The sequence below is a fragment of the Priapulus caudatus genome, unplaced genomic scaffold, assembly GCF_000485595.1.
Source record: "Priapulus caudatus unplaced genomic scaffold, Priapulus_caudatus-5.0.1 Scaffold1513, whole genome shotgun sequence".
Lineage (NCBI taxonomy): Eukaryota > Metazoa > Priapulida > Priapulimorpha > Priapulimorphida > Priapulidae > Priapulus > Priapulus caudatus.
In genome coordinates, this window is record NW_014578574.1 from 3,845 (window position 1) to 23,097 (window position 19,253).

A 19,253-nucleotide genomic window follows, 5' to 3' on the forward strand; every position below is an offset into this window, starting at 1 on the left:
ACGCACAGTACAATATACATTGTACAATCAACCGTATCAATATAGTTTACCAGTCTCAAAGTAGTTTACACACAAATACAATAAGACAAGGCAAAGCTAACCATACTAACATCTAGCGAAGGCGACTCTGCCTTTCTGTTCTAATATAAAATAATATTAAGTAATATAAAGTAATATAATAGTAAGTATATTAGTAAAGTAGTAATTAAGTAATCTGTAGTAATATAAAGTAATATAAAGTAATATAATATCCTGTTCTTATATAATCTTGTATAAAGCGGGCCTTTTTATTCTATTTTCCCCGAAGCACGTGACTTAAGTATGTTACGCGTTCGGTCCACATAATATGGATGCCTTTCACAGCTTTCGATAGGAGGGGGCGAGTGACCAAGTGCTGTCCTAGTGCCTTGGCACTAATGAGGCGGGTGAGTGATTAGTCGCCCGAGGCCAGTCCCTGTCACCGAATCTGCCCGTGTAAATTCTTATAAATAAGTATGGATGAATTTGCTTCATTACACGTCGATGTGCGTTTAGAAACCTTATAATTATAGTCTGCTAATGTTCCTATCATTTCCTAATGTCGCACCCTAACGATGTTTCGCAACATTGTTAGTCGAATATTACGGACAACCCACCCACACACGCACACACACACACAACCGTACACCTGACATTTACACACACGGCATTCTTCCTTTGTTCGTCGTAATCCCATTTTCATATAGATTGTACTTTCCGACAATCATTTGTGAGCTTAGCATAAACAGCAGCAGCTCGTATATCGCATCCCTCGAGCGGTCTGAAACTGTATACCGTAGCGGTCTCTTCCCCCACCCCCCACCCTCACTCACTAATCATCTCCGTATCAGTTGCTTCTGCCTTCATGGAAAATGCTTCTGCCTTCATGGAAACGTGCACGCACGCACGGACGGATGCGCACGCACGCGCGCACGCATACGCACGCGCACACACGCGCGCGCGCATAAACGCGCACACACACGCACGCACGCACGNGCCTGGGGGCATAGACGCGGCTCTCAGCGATAGTGTGGGTGCCTCCTCGTCATGTGCCGATCTTGGCATGTGATTACTTTTTCTTTCTTCTGTAGAGGGAGATAGAGAGAGGAAGAGAGGAGAGAGAGGAGCAATAGAGAGAGAGAGAGAGAGAGAGAGAGGGGAGAGGGAGCGAAGGGAGAGAGAGAGAGAGAGAGAGGGAGGGAAGAGAGAGAGAGTCGAGAGAGGGCAGAACGACTGAAAGTAAAACTGTATCGCTAAATAACGCAGGATAAGGTTCTTACCTATTGTCTCCGCTGACCTCTGTTTTGACCTGGCCGTTTAGCTATTTCTGACTCGGAACGTACATCTATCTGGATTATGGTTAGGGTAACATTAGGGTTAGGTAGTCAGAAGTAGCTAAACGAGCCAGTCAAACAGAGGTCAGGAGACGTAGACCGCTACGGGCGTAAATAACGGGCTAATTATCGAGGAAAGTGAAGTCTTCGAGGGGAATCGAGTGAGTCGTGGGTGCATGAAACCACATTCGAGTCGCCCATGAGCTCGGTCATTAATTCATGCGAGACCCTACAGAGAGAAACAATGTAATGTTGCAAAGCCACATACCAACCAAGACAGCAACGTGATACGACGATGAATCGGCGTTTGGCAGGTGTTGATGATCTCTGCGAACTATAGCCCTTTCGGCTCTGACACAGCATAGCTATTGCTGAGAGGGTCCTATGGTCCCCGGGGTACGCCGGTAATGACTACCTGGTATCTATCTAATATGCCGACCGTACGCTCGTCTAGCTGCGCACTAACTGAGTCGTAGGGAGTCGCCTTACGCCTAGCCGCCTAACCCGAACCGAACCCTAACCCGAATGCCTAGACCCTAATCCTAACCCTAACAGCATATCAAAAGAGTGACCAGGGTACGTTCAGGGTATACCGGACCGTACCAGGGGTAACATTCCGGCATATCCTCTGGGGACATCAGACCGCTATGAAGCCATAGCTATCTGTAGCAGTGTCGGCCTACCTGTGTCTGCCTGCTTGTCTGTGCTGACTCGTGCTATAGGTTCTAGAGCTAGGTTGTTGACTGCTGTCCGCGTGTAACTTGTGTGTAAACAGTGTATCAGGAGTAGATAATAGGGAAATTCCTATTATGAATAGATACTCCCTTGAGCTGTAATGCAACAAACATCAAAAGTCATCGCGGCGAACGCACGCGCGCGGGAATAGCTTCTGTTGTTTTACTCAATCGATTGACGGGCGTGCTTGCTTTGGCAAGGGAAGAGGCAAAATTTAGGGAGGTATCGGGGGGGGGGGGGGGCCTTTGAAGCACAAGATCCCTGCTAATTGTGCCCACTGCTTGTTAGTGGTGTGCGTTTAGGCCGTTTAGGCTATTACCCCTATATATATGTGTGTGTGTGTGTGTGTGTGTGTGTTGCGTGTGCGTGTGCGTGTGCGTGTGCGTGTGGCGTGTGCGTTGTGCGTTGCGTGTGCGTGTGCGTGTGCGTGTGCGTGTGTTGTTGGTGACAGTAATGCTCGCGTAGTCTTTCTAACACTGTTGATGCGTGAACTTTCTAGAATAGGCTTCGCGGACCGTCACGCGCGTGGCACGCATTCATCTGACGAACACATACTGACATGAACACTCATAATACCAATGTACACTACCGCATTCTGCTCTCTCTTTCTTCTAATCTCTCTCTCTCTCTCGGTATCTCTGCTCTCCTCTCTCTCTCTCTCTTTCTCTCTCATCATCTCTCTGTCTCACTCTCTCCTCTCTCGTCTCGTCATCTCTCTCTCTCTCTCGTCTTCTCTCTGCATTTGTGTGTCTTCCCCCTCTCTGCTCTCTCTATCTGGTGTGTAGTCTGCCTCTCGCTGCTCTATCTATTTATTCTATCTATCGTATTATCTATCTATAACCTTAATCTCTCTCTCTCTCGCTCTCTTCTCTCTCGTCATCTCTCTCATCTCTCTCTCTCTCTCTCGTCCCAGGGTAATGCTGGAACGTACCCTGGGTACGGTCCGTATACCGGAACGTACCTAGGGTATGTTCCGGCAGTACCCTGGGGGACATAAACCCTATGAGCCACACTATCGCGCAAAAGCTGAATAGCTGATATTTGAAACATTCTTAACAATGGAAGAGGATCTGGCATTTACAGATGCTGCAAATACATTCAAACTTCCAGCTGCCTAACCGTTAAAAAACTATTGATTCGTGTGCGCACCAGTTAAGCTAAAGTGGTTTGGTAAAGCATTGATAAACTTAATCAATATAATATATAAATAGCAACATCTGCTGCAGCAGGACTGTTACAATGACCTAGACAGCTCCCTAGTCTAACCAGGCTCTACAACTGTTTCAGAAAGTGAAATAGCAAGCACTTGTGGCTAGGCACCCCTCCCCCTTATCGCGTATGTATATCATTGGTGGGCGGGGTGCTGGTCCAAACCAACAGTGCCTAAAAGTTCTAACCTAAATATCAGATCTTCTCGTTTTTTAGTGGCGAGACGAAAGGATCAATGAATTCTAAATGGAATGCTTCTCTGGATTGCCTCGCCTCAAAAATTTATCAATGACTCACAACATGTATCAAAAGGAACCATGAATAACAACAAGTCTCTGTCTCTACCCAGATAGCACAGGATCTGGACTAGGTACCCAGAAGTTTCCCTCTCGCTTCTCACTACGTGGCGTGAAACAATCGTAGAGCCTGGTTGATCTGTGGACTAGCACTACGAGTATGAGGAGAAAATGACGACGCCAATGATATGTGTTACTGGGAACACACGTCGACGTTACACCGTAGCATAACGTAGCGTAGCATTGGTTGACTGTGTCGGCTTGCCCGGTGTACCACAAGTTCCCTTCTCGCTTCTCACTACATGGCGAGAAGGTCCTACGACGTGACTACGTCCTACGATGACGTCAAACAGTCGTGGAGCCTGGTCGGGCTACCCTAGGGTAGCATGGTACAGCTGTACCATGCTAGGCAAGCATACACCTGGCACGTACGTCACCACACACTGTATTACTAGCCACTAGTGCTGATAGGGTCTATGTCTCCCTGGCAGCCTAAAAAATACTTTATATTCGACCACGAGAGCTCTTCTTTGATTTGTAGAAAAAAAGAGCTCTCGGTATAATCTTGTTTACTGGGAGCATATTGACTTGCCAGACTACTTTTTCAATAAGCATGATTTTGTTAAAATTCAATAATTTGATGCACTGACCTCTAAATAAGTCCTCAGAACCAGAAATGTGTCTAATTATCGTAAAGGTGTTTCCCAAACAAAAGTCAAAGATAATGCTTGGCGAAATTCGACGAAGTCACTAATTATTCCTATGGGACAAAACCACGGAGGGCGGTTTACATGTTCTGATGCATTATGTTACAAAGTATACTGCATGCACTGATTGATCTCATTCGCCATTGTTTTAATTCAAATCTCGTTATGTCTACATTCAATAAAACAACTGCTTGCCCGAACATGGAAGTGCAAGTTTCAAGCTAGCTACCTGCCCAGTGGAAGAATTGTGGTTCCAGCCGGGCCATCGGGCAACGGTTTGTCGAACCCAAAGAGCGGGACCGGCACCCCATAGGTTCGCAATTTCGGCTGAAAATCTAGTGGACAAGCAGACCACCAACTTCAGAAAGTTGGTGAACCTGCACAAAAAATTTGGTGCGTCAGGCTTAGTTACATAGCATGAGTAAACAAAAAGATAAAAGATAACCATTGACAATAAAACAGCATACCCATAACAAATCTTACAAATTAAGCAACATTGACAAAGGTAGATGTCTCATTAATCCTTGACAGTAACTTCATTAGAGTGGTCCAAATAATGTTCAAATCTCTAGGAATGCGGGAGCTTCTGGTAAAGTTTACTCTCGTTTCTCTTCCCCATCCACGACGTAACCCCATCGCATAATCTATCAATGCTGGCCGCACATCCACAAAGTCACAAGCGGCCCCTAGATCTCAAGTATAATCAAGTTATCATTCTTCTAAAACTACCTGAATAAAAACATCGCAACATTTCCTAGCGTGACCAATTCAGAAAACAGTTTGATCACGTGCGTGTCATGTCACTGGTCGTGCCCTAACTCCCACAAAACCTCTGCATATAGATAAACTCTATTGTACGCGATTATCAAAAACACATTGATTTGTCTAGACGTCGCGAGTTTTTTGTTCGTGTGGCGAATCATCGTGAGGGGTTTATCAGGCCTAGATGTTTTGGAACGCCTAAGCTTGTCTAACGTCGACCGAATGGTCTTAACGCTGCGCGGCACCCGGAGCGATATTTCTCGTAGCTTCCAAAATTACTCGCCTCGTAATTGTTGTACGCAGAGCGCTTTGGAAAGCGACGGGAGCGAAAATCTCTCGCCGCTCCGTGATATTTTTTTCGCCGCTCCTGGTACTGCCGAACGCTACTACTGGGACAGTTGTATAAGAAATACTCGCACATAGGTCCTATGTCCCCCGGGGTATCTGCCGGAACGATACCCTGGTTAGCGGTCCGCGGTATAACCGGAACGTACCTGTCACTATTTTGACTAGTACGGTAGGCATTAGGATTAGTTACGTGTAAGGTAGACGTAGGGTCAGGAGGCTCGGCATAGAGAAGATGTCCAGTCCCATCTTATCAACTAAACAATCATCCTATCCAATCACCTACTGCACATCATCCATCTAACCTTGAACCGGAACGTACTACTACTACTACATCGTGACCCCCTAAGACTCGTTAGTGAAGTAGGCGCGGTACGGTCCCGGCATATTAGATAGTAGCCAGTACGTTCGCGGTATAACCGGTACAGGACCCAGGGCTACGTTCCGGCAGTACCCCGGGGACATAGACCCTCTCAGCATATAAATAGCAGTAGTATCACTAGTATACTAGCCTATATAAAAGTCAGAAAGTACGGGCCCAAGGATAGAAGAACATGGGTCCTCAATAAAACCCAATGTGCCAACCCTAACCCTCAACTCTAATTCTAAACCTACCACAAGTTCCCATCTCGCTTAAAACAGCTACGTGGCGAGAGGGTCACAAACCGACCGCATTAGAAATATGTCGGATAGCATGTCCGCTATTAACAGTTAAATATCTCACTTTTATGATTCTATTGCTTCTTCTGTACTCCACCAGCCGTCGATTATTACAGATTATGCCTAAAATCTACTGGAGTGTGTATTTACGTTGTCAGCAACCAACTTATTAGAATTGATCTAAGATGAAACCGCTCCGAACAAACGCCGCCATTTCGCCATTTTCAAATAAGACTATCTCCATAATACGTAGCGAAAGTTCGTGGCCAATCTCGCTTATATTGCGCGCATAGCATAAGAACATCCAGTAATGGCGTTTACAACGTCAAATATTATAGCGCTGTTCGAATTACCTTATAACGTGTTAATTTCAAGGTAAATAGTAATAAGAAATCGAGCGAATAGTTGTACATGACTAACAGTGAGGTCAAAATGTGTAACATGTTATAATTTACAAAAATTTACAATAGGAGTTTTGTTTTCAAGCATACCCAGTATTCGTATGGAAGGGTGTCAGCTCCTCCGCGCGGTCAACTATCGAGAGCGCTGGTCGTTTAAATTTCTAACCCATAACCCCAAACCTACCCTACCATAGGTGGACCCTAACCTATTAGACTGATATAAAATATATTTATATGATGAAAACATTGGGTTTTATTGGTCCCATGTGATGTTTCTCTATCCTCTGAACCGAATGGCCCCACCTGTTAACCTTCAGTTACTCCTACGATCGACATTCTGTGGCGTTTGTCTCTTTCATCCTACACCGATTTATTAATATATCACAGTTATCTGTATATTAAACTCAGATTTTAGATTTGCCTAAAAAAATAAGAATCATTACCAATAATAGTAATACCAGTTCCCTTACTAATGAACCGCTTGTATAGCTTTGCAAGAACACTCAAGTTTACTTTTTGTTTTGTACTTGGAGCAAACTATCTGGCCCAGCATGCTTTGCGATGGACGAAACCATTCCAGAGCGAAGTAACGCACTATGGCAACTGTAATAGGCACTGCTGGCCATATTAAAGTATTCTATACTAACCCATATATACGGATTCTGTATTGCTGTTGATTTCTGTATGCTAACAATCAATCAAGAGCTAACAATACCCTATAAATAGCTCTTGGTATATGTATGTATATACAAATATATTACCTGCAATAATATATAATCATATATATATATATATTGCAGGTATATAGATATATAGTTATGTTAGTGGTAATTATCAGTGGTAATTTATGTACGTAGCTGATTGATGTATAGATAATAGAGGGCCACAGACCAAGATTAGTGTCATAATATAGACATTATAAATATGATATAAATATATATCATAATAACATAAAAGTTTTATGCACATGAATAACCCTAAAATAAATGCTAACTATAGTATATGCAATCTGACATAAGTATCTGCTATAATAAATAACGTTTTGTTGAAATTATATGTTCAACGTTGTCAGCGAGTCCAGGGTGGTTATTCATAGAAACAGTCCGATGTCATTATATTATTGGCCTCATTATGTCATCATATTATTGCCTCCAGCGCAATCGCGTGAACATCTAGATTCCACGCAATGCTTCATAAAATTATGCACAATTTTCGTTGCCGTTTGTCGGCACTAATGTCGCGCATTAGAAGAAGTAACATCAAACGAAATATATGCGCCCCTACATATATAATTTTGTGGAAATTATACGCATGTAGAAAGCGCTTACTCTCTGCATTTGTGCGCATGCCTAATATCTGATATACGATATCCCGTTTTGTTGAAATTGAACATTTAAAGTAGAGAAGACATAATCGTGAATAGTTTTAAATGAAAAATCTTGAACAGTGCGCCTTTCTTCAATAATGAGTAGGTGTGAATCGAGATTCCCTGCTACGCCGAGTGAAATTATATCAGAGCATATAAATATGAAGTGTATCACGTTACCCAAGTTCCACGCAACACTGTGTAAAATTTGCCGATTTGTGGCTGTAAACAGATGCATGCATGGTATAATATGCACACGTACGCAACTCAACGAATATGTGTCATATGTGTGTGATTCAGAATTCAACAATAAAACGTCGTTGATTATCGTTAATATCAAGTAGAAATTTTATTGACTATAAAAACGTCACAAGAGAAACTGCGAGAATAGGCTATATACGTTTAAGTAGTCTGTTACATAACCGATCTCTCATCAGAATCCATCATAAACAGTAAACACGAGAAAGAGAGAAAGAGAGAGAATTAAAGCTCAAAGCCTCCCTATCTCTTCTCTCCCCCCTCTCTACACTCGCAATCAACATCGGCAATTCATTATTTACAAAATAAATAATCACGTTGAAGAGAACTATATATAGCTATAGCTACCCTGAATCATTCGGGTTCCCTCACACATCTCACAGAGAACAAACACAAACGCGAACACAGTCAGTCGGTAGCAATTAACTAGTAGCTGCGCGTAGCTGCAGGTAACGTTCAGGCCACACGTACTCGACACCTGATTTCAGCATGCATGCAGCCGTGAAATGATCGTGGCGAACGTCAAACGTAACTAAATGCGTCTCGTAACGCGCACCATGGCAACGCTCGCCATGGCAACGCATGCCGCCGTTGCAAGATCTGTTCCGCGAAAATTGGCGCCGAAAAAAAACACAACAACAACAACGAAATTGTAGCTTCGCAACACGAATTCGACTCAAATTGTCGCCACGTTTTCTTTCACACGTACGGCGAACGGTAATTTCTTTTAGTAAATAAATGCCACTGCAGTCGGCAGCGTCGTTGCCACGTCGCCGTCTCATCACGCATGAAGTCACCCCGATCCATCATAAAAAATACGCAAGCTGAACATTTGTCACGCTCAGACATGCGGTCTGATGGCAGGTAAATCACACATACACACACAACCACGCTGCACGTGCTTTCGGTTTCCATGGCGACGCGAGGCACAGACGCCGTCCGCCGCTTATTTACACGATCTGTACAATCTGATTTTACGGTTGGAAGCAACGCTGAACCTTCCGTAGCTGACACATACACCGTGATACACGTACCCACGCACGCACACACACAGGCGTATACACGCACGCACGCACGGACACGTACGCGTACGTGCACACACAACCGTCGACTTATTTCTCTTCGAGGATGATTTTTAATACAACATATACACACCTGCACGCACGCACGCACGCACCCCCTCTCCCCCTCCCTATACCCCATTCTCTCTCTCTCTCTCTCGCTCTCTCTATATCTCTCTCTCTCTCTCTCTGCCCTTCTGTCATTCTCACTATCACTCTCCTATAAGAGGTAAAATGTGGAGACGCATTTAAAATGCCTCCCGTCAGTAAAATCGCACGGGTCGCCAACTATAGCGAACCTACATTACAGGGAGATAGGGTCCCTATATATAAATAGGGTTTATATATAGGGACCCTACAGAGGGAGAGACACACGCGCCACATTAAATGCTCACAACCGTATGTCCGCGCACGCAGCGCCATCTATATACCGCACTAGCCGTCGAACGCGTTAAAAAACACAACGTTAATTAAAACACAAGCCTTTAAAAAAAATCGCACGCGCGCTCGCGCAACGGGGATAAATTTTAAATACACTGTACTTTTGGTCCTTTGGTCCTCCTATCTTAGCCCCTCCCCAGCAGCCCCTTCCAAGTCACAGTAGCTCCACTTGAGCAATATCCTTCCACTGGTAGTGTCTCCCCTGGTAACTTACTGCGGTATGCTACATGCGTCGCTGTTGAAATCCCGCAATCATGCACACTAGACACTAGGTATAACACTAAATACGTGAGAACTAAGTCCGTGGCATGCAGCAGAGAACAGAACGGACCGGAAAATTTCGCTAAAACAAGAAACTACGTCGAGTGGATGAAAAGTGAATCGATTCGCTCTTCACATTTACAAATTGATTATCACTCGTGGCAAGACGACTTTTGCCGAAACGCTATCGATTGGAATTTCGATCGTCGGTTTCTGTCTGGTATATTTGTCACGTCTGTGTGACTTCACTCACTGTGTGTGTGCGTGTCCCACAGCGACATTGTCACAGTCGCGATTGTCACTTGTCTCCGCTTTGTTGTCTCTTGTCGTCACCGCCACGTCGTCAAGGCCACAGTTTATGTCGTCACGCCCGTTTACATGGCAGACGGCAGCGGGCGGCGCACGCCTCGCCCGCACGCTGGTCCCCGTCTCCCATCAACCCGTCACCACCGCAACAGCAGCGCAAGGTCACCGTGGGGTCACGGCGAGGTCGCAACAGGGTCGCAGTGAGGTCATGACGGGGTCACAACAGGGTCGCGGCGAAGTCACCGCGGGGTCGCAGCGTGGTCGCGGCAGGGTCACGGCAAGGTAGCGGCGAGGTCACACCTGCGTCTGCTGCACGACGATGCCTCCGCCGCCGCCACCGCCCTTGATTCTCTCGGCGAGCGCTCGCAGCTGGGCGTCCGCCTCGTCAGCATCCTCGTCCTCGTCCTCATCCTCAAAGTCGTCGTCGTCGTCGTCGATCTCGCACAGCCCCGAGATGTCCGAGCAGGACGCGTTCGTCGACGTGAGTCCGCCCATCGACAGCGAGACGTCGTCCAGCGCCGACACGGCCGACACGGACGCCGCCCCCTCGCCGCACTCGCTCTCGTTCGTGTACTCGCTCAGACGATTGTTTCTCCTCGCCGCCTCCCCCGCGGGGTCGTCGCCAGGGGGCGCCGCGGCGAGGTCGGCCGGCTCCGACGGCCACGCCGGGAGGTACTCGTTCGGGTGCATCTCGTAGTTGTGCTCCGGCGGCGGTTGAGGAGACGGCGGCGCCCCCTGGGGGTCGTCGTCGTCGTCGTCGGCGAAGTTGAGCGAGTCGATCATCGCGTTGATGTTCGGACGGTGCGAGAAGTCGAGCGGCAGGTCAAGGTCGTCATCGAGGTCAAACTCGTTGTCGGCGAATTCGGAGTCGCCGACGTATTCCGATTCGACCTCGCCCGTCTCCGGATAGTCGAACTCGTCGTTGTCCTGGCAACGGGAGAGGAAAATGGTTTCGTTACGGGTCGGATGCGAGATGGTGAGGGTTAGGGTGGGAGTATTTATTGCTTGCTTGCTTGCTAGAGAAGTTGGTGTTTATTTAATGTCACTTTAAGTTGTTTTGGCATGCAGCTTCTACCTTATGTCTTTTGTCTCATCTCCCCCCTTTCTCCCGCTTTTTCTATCTTGCTCTTTCTTTAGCTCTCCCTTCCTCCAACTAACCCTCCTACTTCTGCCCCTCAACCTCCTCCTTCTACTGCTACTGCTACTTCTTCTCCTGCCCACCTCCTCCTACTTCTCTTCCTACTTCTCCTTCTCGTTCCTACCCTTCCTCTTCCTCCTCATTCTCCCTTCGCTAAGGAACAGATAGTCATCCCGGGGCAGGTAGCAGGGAGAAACTCGCGCTGTGAGAAAGACATTAACAAGGGACTTCCCCTTCTCCCTCTCCTTCTCGTTCCCACCCCTCCTTTCTCTTCGATATCCCATAGACCCCCCGCTATAGCCATCCCCGAGAAGGTAGCACGGAGAGACTCGCGCTGCATAAGAGATGTTAACGAGGAAGGGTGAGGGCGTGGCGGCTAGACCCACCTTGCTCAGGAAGGGCGTCGTCTCGGTGGCGTCCTTCTCGTCGGTGGCGCCCCCTGCGTGCGTGTTCGACTCGCTGCTGTGCACGCTCGCGGAGCGCGAGTCCGGAAGCTCCTGCATCGAGATCTCGCGGATGTTTGGAAGGTTGTTGCTAGGCGCCCAGTCGGAACAATCCCAGTGGTAGCCTGCGCAGAAGACAATGTGGCACGCACGCGCCGTGTGAACTGAGGTCGTTCGATTCGTTCGCGCCCCGACAACGACAACTGAACTCGTTGCTGAAACTGTCGCTCAAACTACGATCACTATTTTATGATTTGACTGAGGTTATATTGATTGATATTAATTTTCGACGAGGGGTTGATGATGTGGATTTATCGTTATTTATTAATTAGCGTTACTGAAAAATAAAGACACTCTTCTCATAAGCTTGGTATCCGTCATTCCCTTTCGACCCCCATTACTTTCCAGTTCCAGGAAAAATGTACAGAAAGATTGTCTAATGTTCGCTAAGTGTCACAAACTTTTCTGATTGGTTACTGTTGAAAGCCATTCGGATCGTTCTAAATCTTGGAATAAGTTTACCGAATGCCATAGTAATATAAGAGTAATTTTGCTTTATGATAAATCCCAGGATTTATAATTAACCTGTTAGAGGCAGTTTCGACAAGTGTAGGTGACAAGAAACTTGTTTCCAACAAATGTTTCCAAAATCAAGTGAATTTATCATGAAATAAAACTACGCGTATACAGACCATTATAGCTGCATTTGAATGACAAGAATGCTGTTCAGTTGTTTACAAGGTTGTTATTGAGCTATGCAAGCGCATGCAGTCCACGTAAATGAAAAATATACATGCTAAACGAATGTGCCACACAACAAGATACGTTGGCTGTAATCTCCACAACTAACACACTGCCGGATAAAAACAGCTGGGCAGAAAGCGCAGAAATACAAGCTGTAATAAAACATTCACTTTGCAAACAGAAAACAACCACAACAGAGAGCGAACGAACGGTAACGACGACGGCAGCGCCACCTACCCGACGACACTGCGACACGTGATCGACAACAATTGACACTCTAGCTCCCGATTTACGTCGAGTTAACACGATGATCGATCACATAAATTTTACGTATAAATTTTATGATTAAGGATCAACAAGTTGGTGTGATTAGTTGAGCGGGAAACGTGATGACGGGTGAAGCTCAGGAATGCTACACATTGTCACAATATTAAAGTGCTTATCCCACCTTATTGCAATCTCGAATTTTTTTAACGAGATATAAGGCAAGATAACACAGTTATATGATTCTGTTATATATGGTACACTTCTTTTGATTAAATTCCTATATATAGTCTTATACCTATAGGGCCTATATATTTCGCCGTTATGTTTGATGTGAATCAATAGACTACTTGTGATTCCATTTTCTACAGATGCCCCCTGGTATATACACAGGAACTTAGTGGAGTTTCAGCAAGACTTAATTCATGCTATAGTGATTCATGAACAGAAAACTGAAATTTATGCGTGCCTATATAGTGCATTACATAAATATGCGAAGCAATAAATATATATAGTAATAAATATGCACTCAGGTGAAGCTACATACTAATGCAAGCAAGCTTTCAGTTTTTTCCCACTAGAAAAAAAAGATTTGCAGTTTTTATAGTCACTGCCAACATCGGATAAGGGCATGCACTGTTTGTTCACTTGTTTGCATGACAATGGCGGCCATGCTCATTACAGGGGGCTGCATCCAGTCGTAGCACAGATTGGTAGCACATGCTTCCAACAAGGGTTTTGCGCATCTACACGCGTCTAACACACACACACACGAAGTCGCAGGCACAGTAATGCACACGCGGTATATGCACACTCACATCCACGGAGGCACGACACTATACCTTCTTTGCCAACCACATTCGGGGGCAACTGTAAATTGTTCCTCCAGCAGGGCACTCCACCTGGTCCACGAAGCCTTACGGCTGTGTGCAGCAGGTGGGAGAGAAACGAGAGCACAGCGCAGGGTAAACAACACGCCAACACCACGATAGTCGGAGTAAGATAATGAGATTTAGAATTTTATTTTATTTTTTTAAATTTATAATTAAAAAATTTTTTTTATTAAATTTAATTTTTTGTTATTATGGGAAGATAATACTTATCTGATAGTAACTATTATCCTCCCTCGTCATTATCTTACTCCCGATAATAAAAGTAAACTAGCGTCCCATCACAGGAATGGTTAGTTATTTAACGACCTCACTAATGACCTTAATCCATCCACTCCTCACGCCACTGACAAATCGCGACACCGACACCACCGCCTACAATGTGCCGACCTTCAGTCTGACCTTCGCACGCGGTCAGTGGAGCTGATAGGGTCTATGTCCCCCAGGGTACTATCGCAGGGTACCCTGGGTACGGTTCGATATATCGGAACGTACCCTGGTAACTATCTGATATGGTTAGGGTTAGGGTTAGGGTTAGGGAGTAGGCGTAGGCGACTCCCTAGACTCGTTAGTGGAGTAGGCGAGGTACGGTCCGGCATATTAGATAGTACCAGGGTACGTTCTGATATATCGAACCTACCCAGGGTACCCTCCGATAGTACCCTAGGGGACACAGACTCTCTCAGCGTCAGTGGAGTAGGAGGTCACGGATCCAGGTCTCAACATGGCTCCCAAGCACATTTGCACCGTGACAATAAAAGCAACTGCGATCAAGCTTGCACATTTGCTCACGCGCCACCTTAACCCCAATCTATCCAAGAGTAGTGGCCATCCATCACCACGTTAATAACAACAAAGGATTTATGGCTAAACTCGCGTGGAAAGGTTAGTCAAAGGAAGCATGAATAGTGAACATCATACAACGGTGACAATTCTATAGTGGTGGCCACAACCGAGGAAAACACCAAAAGTGTCGTTGAGAGATAGAGGACCATTCTATAGTAATAGTTTCACTTTTGGACTTGTGTAACTGCCATTTTTCGAATGCATCAAAAATGTCCTTTGTAACCTTTAAAATTGAGTGACTTGGAGGCGTAGACCCACTAACACTGGTATGACTGCATCACTTTCCTATGAGCTAAATCTACCCACTTCTACCATATATATACGTATAATATATATACTTATTTATTGATATATTATTTCTTTATTTCCTCAATGGTGTAATACTAACCCGGTAAGTCCTCCTCTGACACAGCCGGCAAGCTGCTTAGAGACGACAGATTCGACGCTGCACTGGTCGGATGCGCTCTTGTCTTGCCAACAGGTGGCGTGTCGACGTGCGGTTCCGGCTGCTTCACCTCGGCTGAAAGCGCGCGGCAAGGCAAAGTTCGTCATTGAACCAACCGAAAAACGTTGCTAAGCGATTCTTTGGTGCGCAGGTCTGTTAATTACTAGCCAACTGCCCTATATGCAGAGATAACTACACAACCTTAGATATTGTTTCAAAGTCGGTAGAGCTGGATTGTAGTTGATAGGTGTTTTTCACTTATTTACGCCACATTGCCGACTATGGGGTAATTCATCAACAAACAGCGGTTTTAGAACACTAAATACATTGAGAGCTCCCTGTCAATCAAAGCAGGCAGATAGGCGAATAGATTTGACACTCGAAGGAAACCAAAATTAATGATCTGTTTTACCAATTTTATCATCAATTTTAATCGTTTATTTAATAATTCATTTTATCATCAACATCAAAACGTTTTAATCGTTCAAATCGTTTAAGTAATGCCAGCTCTATTCGTGAGTCTCACCGTTGTGTGGCTTGCCCGCGTCCCAGTACCTCGGCTCTACGGGAATGTTGGGGTAGTCCCACTTGGGATTGTGTGCGTTGCCATCGTTGTCCCTATGGTAGACCTGCGGTGGGGGGGGGGGTTGTCAGTGAGAGTGAGTGTGTGGCACATGTCTCTTCCACTCTCCTTCCTCTCGCATGGTCTCTCTCTCTCTCTCTCTCTCTCTCACTCGCTCTCTCTCTCTCTCTCTCTCTCTCTCGCTCTCTCTCTCTCTCTCTCTCTCTCTTTCTCGCTCTCTCTCTCTCTCTCTCATTCTCTCATCTCTCTCTTCTACTCGCTCTCATTGCTCTCTCTCTCCTTCTCCTCTCTCCTCCTCTCAGTCTCGCACTCATTCTCTCTCTCTCTCCTCTCTCTCTCTCTCTCTCCCTTCTCTCTTTCTGCTCTCTTCTTTGCTCTCTCTCTCTCGCTCTCCCCTCAGCTCTCTCTCCCGTCTCTCCTCATTTTCTCCTCTCTCTCTCATTCTCTCTCTCTCCTCTCTCTCATCTCTCTCTCCTCTCATTCTCTCCTCTCTAAACTCTCTCTCTCTCTCTCCTCGTTCTCAATCTCTCTCCCTCGTCTCTCTCTCTCTCTTCTCCTCTCTCCTCTCTCTCTCTTCTCTCTCTCTCTCTCTCTCTCTCGTCTCCTCTCATCTCTCTGTCTTGTCTCATCTCTCTCTCTCTCTCTCTCTCTCTCTCTCTCTCGTCCTCTCTCAGTCTCTCTACTCTCTCTCTCTCTCTCTCTCATCAGCTCTCTCTCTCTCTCTCTCTCTCTCTCTGCGCTCTCCACCCTCATCCTCGTCTTTCTTCGACTCGCTGCTCTCTCCTCTCTCTTGCATATCTTCCTCCTCTCTCACCCCCTCCTTCTCCACCCCTCCCGCCTCATTCTCCTCCTGCCTCCTCCTCCTTCCCGCCCTCCTCCTCCTCCTCGCTCCTTCTTCTCCCCTACACCCCTCCTCCCTCACTCCGTCCTCCTAACAGCCCCCCCCTCCCTTCTCCCCTCCCTCCCCCTCCCATTCTCCGACCCGCCTGTCCTCCTCCTCTCCTCCCCTCCTTCTCCTCCTCTCCCATTGCTCCCACCGCGCCTATCACTCCTCCCTTTCTCCTCCTCCTACTCCTCCCTCCTCCCCCCCCTTCCTCCTCCTCTCGCTTCTCTCCTCACCCAGGCAGGTCGTCCCAGCCGTCACCTCCCTCACCTCACCAGAAGGGCGATGCGATATGTCTTGTCTTGTTTGGATTTCCCCTCCTCCTCCTCCTCCTCCTCCTCCTCCTCCGCCTCCCCCGCCTCCTCCTCCTCCTCCCGGGTACTTGTGCGTCCCGTCCAACTCGTCGGCCGCCGAGCCGTAGTTGCGTAGGCTGTCGAAGTTGTTGAGGGTGCGCACGGAGTCGTGCGTGCTCGGCGTGTACGAGGTCGGACGCGGCGGCACACTAGGGGGCAGCAGCAGCGCGTGCTGCTGCTGCGCCGCCGCCGCGTCGCTGTTCTGCAGCTTGTTGATGCGCTTGTACTCGACGCTGCCGGAGAGACAAGAGAGCATGCGAGTCGGAATAATTGGAGTTGAAATGCGAGAGACTGAAACACGCTCGACGCTGACGGTGAAACAAAAGAACGTGCGAGTCGGAATATACTCGATGGTGAAGGACAAGAGAGCGTTAGACCGAAAAATGCTCAATGCTGACAGAAAAACAAAAGAGCATGCGAGTTGTGTGAACGTGATACTCAACGTCGATAGACAAGAGAGGGTGTGAGCAGTGTGAATTTAATGCTCTCTCTCATCAGGTTTTCATGTCTCAAAACAAATGCATCTTCTTTCATATGTGTATATATATATATATATATATCCATATGTGTAAATGCAAAGCAGCGTGTGCAGCGCAGCAGTGGCGCCCCCTACCTGTGGCTGTTGAGGATGAGCTCGTTGGCCCCGTCGCGATGCACGGACGTCGTGATCACGTTGCTATGGCAATGCTTGGCGCGTCGTCGACGGCGACACTTGCGGCAGACGATGAACATGACGGCGAGGAGGATCGTGATGAGGACGAGGCCGCCAACACCTGCAGCGACGACGCGCAGCACGTCAGCGCCCCCTACAGACAATCGCTCCGCCGGTGGTGCAGCGCCCCCTACACACAACTGCCTCGCCGTTGTTGCAGCGCCCCCTACGTACAACCGTCCCACAGGTGGTGCAGCGCCCCCTATATGCCACTGCCCCATCGGTGGTCTAGCTATGTGGTATGCTACATATTGTTACCCTTAAAGCTGCCTAATCGATATAATATATATATATATATATATATATATACATACACGTATATGTATATGTATATGTATATATGTACATATAAACATATATATACATATTATACACATATACATAAACGCACGCACGCACGCACATTCACGCACATAACAATACGTAAATTGTACGTATATGTTCGTGGATGAGAATCTCTCTCTCGCGTGCGCGCGGCATACCTATGGCTGTCCAGATGTTGCTGCGGGCAGCAGTGATGTTGGGCACGTGTACGATCTCCCCGCATGTCTCCCCGCTCGTGTGCTGCGGACACTCACACCTGCGGGGACGTAACAACAACAGACACGGCCGGGTCAGTGTGCGCGGACATGTTCCTACCTCACGACCATGTTCATACCTCACGCTGTGTATGACGAGGAAATGTTCACCCGCTTTTCCTTCTACGAGAGAGTTGCTAATGGGGTTTGTCGATGGGTTTCGATCCTAATAGTGACGTATTTTGATGCTAATTATTTATTAATTATTATTATTATTGATGTGAATTAATTAATACGATGTATTTCGGAGCATAGAGCCCACCTGTAGTACTCTTCAACAATTTCCTACGAGTTTCTTAAAAGGTTGCATCGATGCATTAATTTTCGATCATAACAGTGAGAAATATTCAAAAATAATTCAAAACTTAATTAATAATTGACATAATAATTAATATTAATTAATTACACGGCGTATTTCGGAGCATGGAACATACCTGAAGAAGCCGTGTGTGTTTGTACACGTGCCACCGTTGAGACAGGGCGCGTCGTGGCATTCGTTGATGTCCGACTCACAGAGCAGGCCCTCGAAACCGCGGCAGACGCACTTGGGACCGAGCACGCCTGAAACATGAATGTATTCGTGTTCCCATATGTAGAAGTGTATCTATCTATATATCGACATGCATATCTATATACATATGTACATGTATATTGACATATATATCTACACATGCAAACATGTATATTTATGTTCGATATACAAATGTGAAAGTGTATCTACCTACATGTGTATACTTATGTTCACATCGAAATACACATGTATATGCATATCTATATACATGTGTACATGTATATTGACATGTAGGCCTACACATATATATTTATGTTCTGTATACATAATGTACATGTAGATATCTACATACATATATCTACACATATGCAAACATGTATATTTATGTTCCATATACCTATGTACATGTATGTCTATCAACATATCTACACATGTATACTTATGTTGTGTACACATAAGTACATGTATATCTACATATATACCTATACATGTATACATGTACATTTATCTATATACCAACATATGTACATTTAAGTTACGTACGTACATGTATACTTACATGTATATATCTACACATGTATATTTCTGTTCTGTATACATATGTACATGTATATCTATCTATATATCTACGCATGTACATTTATGTTCTGTATACATATGTACATGTATATCCGTTTACATATGCACATACATAGCTACGTAT

The 19,253-nt window shown here is 46.0% G+C and overlaps 1 protein-coding gene across 1 annotated transcript in view; it reads right to left on the minus strand.

Annotated features, from left to right (window-relative positions):
- Nucleotides 1–8,157: 8,157 nt before the first annotated feature.
- LOC106816870 (protocadherin Fat 1-like) overlaps nucleotides 8,158–19,253 on the minus strand; it is a gene marked incomplete at its 5' end in the record, with an annotated part of 48,483 nt that continues 37,387 nt past the window's right edge. The window contains 9 exon segments of the mRNA XM_014821511.1: nucleotides 8,158–11,087; nucleotides 11,685–11,866; nucleotides 14,874–15,005; nucleotides 15,457–15,559; nucleotides 16,672–16,724; nucleotides 16,756–16,982; nucleotides 17,363–17,522; nucleotides 17,944–18,041; nucleotides 18,474–18,600. Coding sequence (XP_014676997.1) covers nucleotides 10,455–11,087; nucleotides 11,685–11,866; nucleotides 14,874–15,005; nucleotides 15,457–15,559; nucleotides 16,672–16,724; nucleotides 16,756–16,982; nucleotides 17,363–17,522; nucleotides 17,944–18,041; nucleotides 18,474–18,600 — 1,715 coding nt within the window.